Source organism: Myotis daubentonii, chromosome 2 (assembly GCF_963259705.1).
Source record: "Myotis daubentonii chromosome 2, mMyoDau2.1, whole genome shotgun sequence".
Classification (NCBI taxonomy): Eukaryota; Metazoa; Chordata; class Mammalia; order Chiroptera; family Vespertilionidae; genus Myotis; species Myotis daubentonii.
The window spans coordinates 181,162,321-181,174,107 of record NC_081841.1 but is presented as its reverse complement, the minus strand read 5'-3'; the positions used below and the strand labels follow the sequence as shown (position 1 = coordinate 181,174,107).

General features: G+C 48.4%; 1 protein-coding gene across 5 annotated transcripts in view; it reads left to right on the top strand.

The window, feature by feature from the left end:
* Positions 1 to 6,254: 6,254 nt before the first annotated feature.
* The window catches only part of STK24 (serine/threonine kinase 24), a 103,810-nt gene continuing 98,277 nt past the window's right edge, over positions 6,255 to 11,787 (top strand). The window contains exon 1 of one of the 5 annotated variants that reach the window (XM_059685022.1): positions 6,255 to 6,654. In XM_059685022.1, coding sequence (XP_059541005.1) covers positions 6,613 to 6,654 — 42 coding nt within the window. In that variant the 5' untranslated portion in view covers positions 6,255 to 6,612. The remainder of the gene's footprint in view (positions 6,655 to 11,787) is intronic. The other 4 variants (XM_059685019.1, XM_059685018.1, XM_059685021.1 and 1 more) reach the window with 4 other exon arrangements.

The following is an 11,787-nucleotide window of genomic DNA, read 5'->3' as shown; positions in this document are numbered from 1 at the left end:
TCCACACCTTTGGGAACCCCTGGAACAGGATTCCCATAGGTAAGCCCCCCCCCCATTGAGAACCCCCACATTCAGGACGGATAGGACTCCACCAGGGTGCTGCAAACCCCCCTACAGAGGATAAGTAGGGTAAGAAGGTGGATAGTACAGAACTTAGATTGAGAAGATGTGCCATACTGAGTCCAAAGAAAGAAGACTCTGTATTGATCTTTAGATTAAGAAGATGTGCCATACTGAGTCTAAAGAAAGAAGACTCTGTATTGATCTTTTAACATATATGCTTGCTAGCAGAGGAATTAAGGTTACTCCCAGTCAGACAGAACGTTTTATACAAGAAGTATGTCCATGCTTTTCTGAGGAAGGAAAGGTAAATGTAATGGCATGGGAGAAGGTAGGCCCAAGGAGCCTTATCCTTAACCCCACTGCAGCCTTTCTACCCTGGGAAAGTGCAGGATTGGCAAGCTCTCCCTGGGATGATAGATCAGGACTCAGGTAATAGCGGAAAGCGCCAATCCTACTCTTAAAATGGATATAAGAGAGGATTTGAGGTTTTTCTTTTTAATGCTTGCTTTTTAAAAATAAAAAAGGGGGAATTTGCCGGGAGCCGGTCCATCCTTGATGTTTCAAGGGACCTGGCATATATGGCATACGGTTCTTAATATGTTTGCTCACCTTCTTGGCGCTGTGTTTTAACCAAGGTCACCTCTCCGAGAAAGGTTGAATCCCCAGGTAGGGATTTTCCCCTGAAGTTAGGGAGGGAATAAAACCCCTCAATTAAGTGTCAGGCGGGTAATTAATCACTTTAACGATGAACAAGCATGCTTAAGCTACATAATCTTTACTCCCTGAAATGGAGATAAGAAACGCCCTAACCTTTGTAATAGAGATTGATAGGATTGAATCAACTGGTATAAATACAGATGTAACTAGACAGCAAGACACAGAACTTAGGAGACAGGTCTTAGAAGACAGGACCAAGAGAGACAGAACCTAGGCACAGAACCTACACAGAACGTTCTCTAGAGACAGAAGGACTTCCTGGAGAGAACATGGCAAAAGATCCTGGACAGAAACTAACCTTAGAATCTAGAGACAGAACCTAGCGAGAGAACATGGCAAAAGATCCTGGACTGAACCTGACTACAGAAATTGGCAAGAGAACCTGACTAGAACCTGGTGATCGAACCTGGCTGGAGATCTCAGACAGAACCTGGCTGGAGATCCTAACCAGAACCTCTCTGGAGATCCAGACCAGAACTTGGCTGGAGATCCTGGCTAGACTGCTGATCAACTGAACGCTGTCTCCGTGTCATTCCTTTTTCGCCGACTCCGTCCACACCTTTGGGGACCCCTGGACCCGCTGGGGTTGGACCCCGGCATAAAGTGTTTAACATATTCTATGAACTAAATACATGCTTTTGAAATAATGGCAATATTAATTGATTAACTTACTAAAACTTGATTTCTTATGTTTCATTTTTTGAGCCTAGGAGCAGTATGAAAGGTGTCCTTTGCTGATCATATTTCTGCCTCATGCTATTTTTATTTGTATTTGTGAGTGTCAATGTTTAATACTCACATAGCATAATATTAGCTTTTATAAGATTTAGTCATTGTTCACTATTCTTTAGCATATATATTTTTAAATGTATTATTACATTCAACATTTGTGTAAAAAACTTTAAATTTTTAACACTTTCACTCTATATTTTGACACTATATGTATTTGTTACTGATCTTTTTTATTTAAGAAAGTCCATGAAGAGATTTCTTCAAATTACTAAAATTCTTATTTGAAAATATACTATGAAAGTACCCTATTTTAAAAATCATGAATACAGTGCAGTGAAATAAAAAAGTTTTTTTCAGTATTTACTCAAAAAATAAAATAAAATAAAGATAGGGTCTTTAAAGAGGTAATTAAGTTGAATAAAATCATTAGGGTGAGCCCTAGTCAAATCTGGTGAGTGTCCTTATAAGATGAGGAGATCAGGACACACACACACACACACACACACACACACACACACACACACACACATGGAAGATTATGTGAGGGCACAGAGAAAATGGCCATCTATAAGCCAAGGAAAGAGGCCTCAGAAGAAACAAACCCTACTGATACCTTGACCTTAGACTTCTAGCCTCAAGAACTGAGAGGAGATAAACTTCTGACATTTAGGCCACCCCGCCCATGGAACCCTCTAATAGTGATGTTGCTGTGAGAGTTTGTGCTCTGAGTCTCACTCCCACCGAAACTGCCTTTTCATCACTCCACAATGTAGCTGGACCTTTTCTGAAGGCTTTAGCACACATTTTCTTGCTGTCATGTCATCTAAGTATGACTAGCCATGCTGCTTTTACTGATCTCAGCAATCTGTCTTCCTCTTTTGTGTCTTCACCTGCTGAACATGTGTAGAAATTTGCCAAGCCTTCTGTTAGCTACTTATCCAAGCTACTCATATTTCTCTCTTTAAAGTTCACCGGGTAAGTCCCTTTCTTTAATCTGTAAATTTAAATTGCTAATGTGCTACTTGTCTAGCTGTTCTTTATAAAGTGGCATTTGGGGGTGTTTATCTTTTCAACTCAGAAGAAGTGAAGAGATTGATTGTTGAATTCTTGTTTTTTTGGCTGCATTCTGAGCTCTGCGGAGGCTATGAGCTGGCTTAGGGGAAGTAAAAACACAGGGTTCTATATATGGAAGGCCTTACATAGGTTTATGGAAATGTCCTTTGTGGTCCCAAATATTTGTCAGAGCACAAGTCATTGCACAATTTATGTCCTTAGGTCAACACAAAAAACAAAGAGGGCCATGGATGAAAATAATTCCATGGGTTAGTGTCTCTATGGAGACTAGGAAATGCATATTCTCTATAGAGACCCTCAAAATCTCTCCTTCTGTTATTACAGTAGTATATGATCTGTTGTACTTCTAAGTTAAGGGTTAAAGGAAGAGTGACAAGAGGAAGAGAAAGCATAAACCTCTTCTTTCCTTAGTAGAAATATAGCTATTGTGACTAAATTTAATCAATTGAGTTATAAAATTCTTAAGTTAGGATTCTGGGAGGCCATATCCCTAGGACAGAATAAGAGGCACCTGAGAATCTAGTATTTATATGCCCAACGCTGAACCAGATACATGTCTGTCATGTAGGTGGCATTCAAAAAATGTGTTTGCGTATACATGAATATAATGAGCAATTGGGCAGGACCACATCATGGGCTTGGGCCCTGTCAATCATTTCTGCTCTGCTAGAACAAAGAGAGAGAGCCACTATCCAGGGTCTACTGGGTAATGTCCGAATATGACTGAGTGCAACAGTAACTCCTAATTTGCTGCTTCTCTTTCAAGGAGAATGGTGTTCGATAGTATAAATATGGCCAAAAGAGGAAATGAAGTTCAGTTATGGTGAGGAGATTAAACAGGGTGTAGGGAAACAGACCAGCTAATGAATGCAAGTCACTGTGTCCAGATAAATTATATCCCACTGTAACCCACATGTTCTGAACCTCACTAGCCTCTGGATGCCAAAAGGGACTCGGATTACTTTTTTATGCCCAGAGCATTATGGTCCAATCCCCCTGTGGCTTATTTTTTGGAAATTAACCCACAGCAAAATAGGCCCCACTGTTTGAGTTACCTCTGGTAATGCCTCAGATCAGTGCCCAAACATTTCTGTCCATTTGTCCTGCTTCTCCCTCCTTATATTGCTGCCCTGTTATTGCCTTGCCTGCTAACCTTAAGGAGAAACCTCTTATCCTGATGGTCTCTTGGCTGACTACTGAGTGAAAAAAATCATCTTTAATTCCAGAGATAGCCACTGCTGAATCTTGGTGCATATACTTCCAGGTTTTTCTCTGTTTACATGTGTACACATAAAATTACACACATATTATAAATGATATATATTTAAATTTATATATACACTAGAGGCCCAGTGCATGAAGTTTGTGCACATGTGGGATCACTAGGCCTGACTGGTGATCAGGGCCGATCAGGTTCCCCACCTCCTCCTTCCCTTGCTGCTTGTGCCACCACTACCTGGTTCCCCACCTCCCCGCCCCCCCTCCTTCACTCACTGCCCGTGTCTGCTGCCACCCACCCCCGGTTCCCCATCCCAGCCCAGGGGCCTGGCGGCCTGGGGGTAGAGACTGGGAGGTTGGCCGGCAGGCCCTATTGGAGATTGGGACCTGTGGGCTGGGGCAGCTCCTGCGTTGAGCATCTGGCCCCTGGTGGTCAGTGCGCATCATAGCAACTGGTCATTATGGTTGTTCTGTCGTAATGGCCGCTTAGGCTTTTATATACTTTTATATATATAGATGAAGTAGCTTGAGATCAGGCTTTACATATTGTTTTGTACCCTGAATTTTCCTTCTTACCAACATAAAAGTATTTTGCCATATCACTAAATATTGAAATGCCAATTTTAATTACTATGTAGTACTAACTGATGCATATATTATCATTTAACAATTTCTGTTAGACTTTTAATCTGTTCCCAGTTTTCCATAATTATAAGTATCATTGCATTGCATCTTTTTATATCCGTTCTCATGCATTTCTTGGTTGTTTCCTTAGCACACATTACTGTAAGTAGGATTCTTGGGATGAAGATTATGAACATTTTTAATATTCATGCTCTTGCTTGTTTTGTTGTTCATCTATGTTTTCTAAGTACACAAAATTTACACAAGATGATGAACTCCTAGGTATGAGGGTTCATGCTTTTCTCAACTTTGTACCTACCACACTCCCTTCACAGTACTTGGGGCTGGCAGGTTTTAGTGAAGTTAGTGTACCACCACCGACCACGAAGGTATTTGAAGGTATCTCGGAGAACCCTGAAGAAAACACGCACATTTCAAAAGGGAAAGCAGGGTTCAAGTTTTAGCACCCCTTTCCTTGCCTGACCCAGAGCATGGGAGGAAAATGAAATTCTCCGAGTACAATGACACCTCAGAGAATAAACACGCCTTATCTCAGTGGAAGACTTTATAGAGTTTCCTCCAACAGTCTGTGAACTCTTGGGGGCTCATTTTTTTCTATGTCCAATCTCACACAGCAATGGTGCAACATGGGCAGTCATGGGCATGAGGGGATGCCAGGGCCCCAAAAACTTGAGGTACAGATCATTTCAGTGGCTACTGTTCTGTCATTATAAATAAAACTAGAGGCCTGGTGTATGAATTCCTGCACAGGTGGGGTCTGGCTGGCCACCCCGGCCTAGATCGGGGCAGCCCGTGATGGTGGTGGTGGTGGTGGTGGTGTTTGGAGGGAGGAAACGCGGGAGGGTAGCCACCCCCATCCGGCCTGCTAGCCGGCCACAGTGCATGTCATAGTGACCAGTCACTCAGGTCGCTTGGCTTTTAAATATATAGATACTTCCCAGAGGCGGCACGGACTCCTTTATTTCTCTCCTCTAGTTGGAGAACAGGGGATTAAAAGGTGGAGGCAGAGCTTTTGCAGGCAGCGGAAAGAGGGAGAGGGCTGGGGAAAGTCTAGACACGTTTCCTTCGATTGTCCTCCCTTCCTCCCCGCCCCTCCCTCCGTTTTTTCCTTCTCGTGGTGGACGCTTGGGCCTCGGACCCACAGGAGCCCAGCGACCCGGCCACGGTGGGGTTCAGCACCCTCACCGCTCCACATTCCAAGCGGGGCTGCTTTCAAGTGGCTAAAGCGCTGGGAACCCACAGCTCCCGGACTCTCCCTCTCGGTTTCCTCCTTGGGTCGGTTGCAAACTTCACGGAGACACCCAAGCAGCTCTGCCCTGGTAGTTCTGCACCGCCCGGCCGGCCGGCCAGGCACTCTTCCTCGAGGTCTCCAGGCCCACAGTCTGCGCTGGGGGAGGGGAGGTCGCCCCAGCCCATGCCCCGGGCAGGGGGGGGGCTGGGGGGCAGGCGGACAGGGGGACTGCGGTGCAGGGGGGCTAGCTTGGAGAGCTGGAGGAAGATGGCAGAGTAAGAGTTGGTAGGAACCTGCGCCTGCCCGGCCAGACTTCCTAAGCTCCTACCGGGCCCAGCCCAGGCCCCCTCCCCGCGCCGGGCGGACTGGCTGAGGTGCCCTCCCCGCACCCAGCGCCCTCCTCCCCGGTCCACCCCCGGGGGCGGGAGCCGCTCGCAGCGACGCTCGGGTCCCTGCCAGGCCGGCAGGCGGCGGCGCAGGCGGAGGGCCTAGGGCGCCGGGGCCGGAGCCTCCTCCCCCTCCCGGAAGCGCGGGGCGGGGTCCCCGGCCGGGCCGCGGAGGCGGGCGCGGGGGCCGGCGGGGCGGGGCGCGGCGCTCGCGGGCTCGGCCGTCTGTGCGCGCCCACTCCGGCTCCAGGCCGCCGGGCTCCCGCCGAGCAGCTCGCGCCGAGGCCCCGCGCCCCTCGCAGCCGCCCCGGGCGCCGTGCATGGAGACGCCGCCCGCCGCCGGACCCCGCCGCTGAGCCACCGTCCGGCCGGGACCCGCGGGGGCTGCGGTGGCCTCGGGCTCCCGCCGGCCCCGCCGAAGCCGCACTCGGGCTTGGCCGGCCGCCCCCGCCGCCCGAGGGCTGCGCGTGGCCCGCGGGCCTGGTCGCCCGCGCGAATCGCCGCGGCCCGGCCGCCCCGTCCCAGGAAGCGGCCGTCCCGAGCGCCATGGCGCACTCCCCGGTGCAGTCGGGCCTGCCCGGCATGCAGGTAGGCAGGGGCCGGCGCCGAGGGAGGAGGCGGGAGGGATGCGCGGGCCGGGGCGGAAGCGGGGAACTTGCCGGTGTCCGCACGGCCCCCCACGCCGCCCCTTCCGGGGTCGCGCCGGCCCCCCGGGCGCCCCTGCGCGGCGCCGCGCTCTCGGGCCTGGGGCTGCGGCCTGGAGGCGGCCCTCGCTGGCTCCGAGTCGCGGTGGTGGTAGGGGGGGGGGATGCGGGGCGCCGGTGGGGTGCGGGCCGCCTCGCCCTCCGCGCTCCCCTCTGCCCCCCGCGTCTCCGAGCGCAGGCCCGGCGCGGCCCCAGCCCCCGGGGAGGAGGGAGAGCGGGGGGAAGTGCCCTTGGAGGCCCCGGCGCCGTCCCCGGGCCCTGCGCACGGCAGGGGGCGGGGGGCGGCGGGCGGCGGAGGCCCCCTCCCCTCCCCTCCCCTCCCGAGGAGCCGGCCGTGAGTTGCGGCGGGAGGGGAGCCCGGGGCGCGCGGCGACCAGTCCGGGCCGGGCGGCGGCGGAGGGTGGGGTGCAGGAAGGTGCAGCTGCCGGCCCCGCTCGCAGTGCGCTTGTTCCGCGCGTTTCCTCCGGTGCCGACGGCCGGGAAAGTGCGAGCCTGGAAACCGGGAGCGGGAACCCGTGGGCCCCGAGCCGGGGCCGACCCGCCGAGCCCGGGGCGCTGGGCTGGTGGACGTCGAGGCTGGATGGGATCCAGACGAGTTCCTCCCCGGGACACCTCTCCGCTGGTCCTGGGTGGCCTCTTGGCCTGCCGCTGACTTTTTGGGGGGAGGGGGTGAATTCCTAATGTACGCGGATGCACCCAAGCTTTCCTCCTTCGGGGGCTGTTTTTGGCCTTTTTGAAAAAACACAATCACCATCCTCGGCTGATGTGTCACATTGGTCAGCGTGTATAAGTGGTGGCCAAGGGATGGGGACTGACATCTCCGTGTAGTTAGGGCATGTCCTTCAAGTTCTGTTCTCCCAGTTTAGTTTAGCGAGTGAGCCCAAGGAAGCCGCCGCAGTACCCCAGCGGATTGTTTCTCTGAGAGGCATCTGCCGGCCCAGGCGCCCTTCCTGCGCTCCTGCGGGCTGGGACCCGGCCTCCTGGAAGTCGGGAATCTGTTCCCCTCTGCCCAGCAGATAGGTCATTTTCTCTCTCTTTTAAAGCATAAAAAGAAACCTGGACTTCACCGTTCAGGTTTGAAATAGAAAAATGGTAACATCATGTTGCCAGAATTGTAGTCCAAGGTTTTCTTTTTGTTTGTTTTGTATTTTTTTTTTTAAAGGAGCAGCAGTTAAAGTTAGTATCTGAAGAGTGTGCTTCAAGAAAACTGCCCTTGAATCTCATCTAAAGAGGTTTAAAACTCAACAGGCATTTAAGAACTCAGCTTCCGCTGACTGCTAGGTGAAAATCAGATGTGGCTTCTTGGTATTTCCTAAAGTTCCTGCTTTGGTTTGGTTTGAATGGGAAGGCAGGGTGAACTGGGTGAAAAATTATTTCTGACCAGTAGAGCAAGAAGGCCCTCTTGTAATGATAAAAAAATGCTTCCTGTTAGACTGTTAATCAGGTTGCAATCTAGCACAAATGCCTCCCTTCGTGTTTACCACAAGGTATTCAGCCTTTGTGGAAAGAGAGTTTGAAAAGGTACTTAAAGCCCCACTGGCTGGTGCCCTGAAGTCAGTATCGGATGGTTACCAGGTGGTATCAGGTCTTAGACTTTTTTTGTCCTCATTTTTTTTCTTCAAGGGTGTGGACCAACATTTTTAAATCATGGGCAAAGAAGGTGAATTTCCTTTAATAACGTTGCCTCTCAAGTAAATATAGTGTATTTCCTACGTAATGTTACAAGGGAGCGGTTTTTATTTTCCTTTTTCAGGATAAAAGCTGATGAGTTTTTATTTGGTTAAAACAACCGAATTTGCAGCTGTTACAGTGTCAGAAGTGCAAAGGTGACTTCTGACAGTCATCCCAGCATTTACAGCCACAAACTGTTTGGTACTATATTTGTGTTGTACATCTACAAACTGTATAGTTTTTAGTGTGCCATTTGGGGAAGAACATTCTCCCTCCCCCCCAAAAACAAGCACATTTATTTTCTTTGCATTAGCAGCTGCCCAGGGAGGCTTTCCTCAGAGTTGTTGAGGATTACGTTATAGGCACGCCTGGCTTTGCCTGTTCTCTAGGATAAAACAGAACTACTAACCCTCCTGTGCCCTGTCCTGATACATCTCATGTCCCTTCCTTTTTTCCCCTATCTCATCTCCTGACCAGGGCTCATAAGGAGCTCACTTAAAAATTTCAGAAAGGCATCAGTGTGCATTGGCAGCTTAGGCAAAGATGCTTAAAAAATAAACCTGAATGAAAGGACATTTTAGTAGAAACATAATTTTTCACTGTTTTGCAAATCATTTTTATGCCTCTTGATTCTTACTGGTACCACTTGAAGCGTAGGTATCACCTATGCCATTATCTAGGTGTGGAAACCAGCAGAGCCTCATTGAACTGATGAAGGTGAGATAGTGTTGTGTGGCAAATTTGTGACTTGAAACCAGGTTATTTTCTACTTTTAAGGCCATACTCCCTACCATGATGTATTATTGCTTTATCATTACTTTTGCAGAAATTTAACATTTATTTCATTCCAACTTGGGTTTGCTGAAGAAATTAGAAGTTAAGACCGATATTTTATTTATTCAATCAGTTGTTATTGAACAGTCTTGTGCCAGGGCCTAGGTGATTGATGGCTGTAAATCTGAATGACTTATCATTATAAATAAATGTTTAATGGAGGTTGCCAGGGGCCTTTCCTTTTTACCTCCCACACCTCAGTTTCATATTAACATGAGTGGTGGGGGGAAGGGGGTGTAGAAATCATGAACTGAATGTAGTAACCACAAGGAGACATGAAGAAATAGGTTGATTTGTGGATTTAACTACACCCTGTCCTTCATTGAACATGAGGCGTTTCATTCAATTTAATTAAGATTAAAAGAAAATCAAGCATCAGTTCCAGGCAAGTGCACTGAACAGCTTATAGTTTGCATAAATTGTAATTTAAAAAGAATTAGATTTGGTCTATAAATTTCTATTACAGAATTTTATCAGTCACTTTTAAACTTTTCTGGGCCATGACCCCCGTAAGAAATATATTTTACATCAACACCTGAAACAAAAGCTTTAGGAGACAGTCCTAGTCCTTCCTACTTGTGAAGTAGTTGTGTGATGTATTTTTTTTTTTTTAAAAAAAAACACACAAAAACAACTGGTTGCAACACTAAATTGATTTCACAGCTGAGTGGTTTTGACCTAAGTTTGACCTAAGTTCAATTAGCACGTTTTAAGGATGTCATAAGTATAGGATAGTCTCACATTTCAAAGTGTAGACATGGCTAGAAAACGGAAAGTTCCTCCTGGTCGGCATCATCCTTCCATTTCTCTAGCTGCTTGGGGGAACCTTTGCCTGAGAACGCCCCTTTGTGCGGGGAGAGTGAGAAAGACTTTTAATGGCCAGTTTGGATGCATTGGGAGCTTTTCTCAAGTGCTCTTGCTTACCCTGGGGAAACCTGTGTGCTCTGCAAAATCTGGGAAATGAAGGCAAACAGAAGGACAGCTGCATTTAATTGTGGCTTAAGTGCTCTTGTCCTATTTTTCCCTCTTAGTGTCACATTTCCGTAGTTTTTTCCCCTGTTTCCATGGAAGAGGCCTCCCCATGTTCAGCCTGTTACCATTGGCACCGTGGGGAAAGGTTGGCATGTTACAGTGTGGACATGAGGGTATTTGTGATGTAGGTTCTGAAAGCACTTGGAGGGAAATGTTGAACTGTGGGAATTGGGCCTAGTGTCGGAAAGCGCTGGGGAGCCCGAGTTCACGCAGCACATTTGTCTGAGGAGTGTGCTGTCAGCAGCCATGGCAGGTACAGGTGAGAAACTCCTCTGGGCCTGTCCTCAGGACCTCAGCAGCCTAGTAGGGCCGATTCAAATGAATAACTGAGGTGCTAGCTGTGGTTGGGGAGCTGGTTCTCGGGCTGGGGGAGGAGGGGCATCTCAGGCCCAGGGAAGGAGGGCCAGTTGTGGTAGGAAATGGTGGAAGGAGCTGGATTCTGGCGAGTGCCGCGTGCCAGTTTGGAAGGCAGCAGTAGTGCTTTAGCTCAAAGGAACCTCAGGGCAGTGAGAGTAGGAGCGGAGAAGAGTGAGTGGTTGCAGGTCCCCGTGCCAGCAGATTAGCCCATGTGGACCTTTTCACAAGGCTGACCAAGCCTTGGTCATCTGACCTCTCAATGAACATTTTAGAGTCTTTCATTTATTTATAGTCCTTCATTTATTTATTCTCTTATTGCTGGAGTGGAGCTGAGCTTACTTATTTCCTTTGATGCAGGTTGACTTTGCTTTTCAGTTGAACTGTGTGTTTCTAGGACCTTGGTTCTAGATGTAGTGTGAGTAGTTGCTGAAGAAATGGGGCTGTTGGTAGTTGCTGCTGCTTTCTAGTGTGTGTATTTTTTCAGTCCTAGAGCCAGAGTCAGGAGTCCTTTGATCTCTTGAGAAACATACTGCTGTACTCACTGTACTCTCTACTTGGGTGATTTCTCCCCGTGATTCAGAGTTGCCTGCTTGGAAACTCCTACCTGCAGGAAACAGACCACACCCAACCAGGCCTTCTGTGGCTTTTTTTCTGCTTTAGCTGAACATTGTTATCATGAATGGAATCTGGCAGGAGTGAAGAAAATAGAAGTTGCCCTGTGATATCCCTCTCTTGCTGCTTAGAGTCAACTGCTGTCATTGGACCAGTCATTTCCCATAATTCATGTTTTTGCATTGCAGTGTATCTAAAACTCTTTCTTGGGAAAAGAAAAAGAAAAACATAGCTATTGCAACACCTGGCTCCTGGGGGTAAACATGAGTTTCCTAATCTAAAACTTGGCTCCCTGGTTTCCAGGGTTGAGATTAGAGAAAATAAAACAAGTTGTACCTTTGTTTGCTACAAAGTAGAAAACATCCCAAATTGTGGATTACAAAGCAGTCTATGTACACACCCCTAAACTGCACAACTGCACAGCCCCTTGTTGACTTTAGGGACCTTTCATTATGTTCTCAGGAAGGTTCTTTGTCAGCAAAAGAAATCTTACCTGGTCAGCACCCTCCTG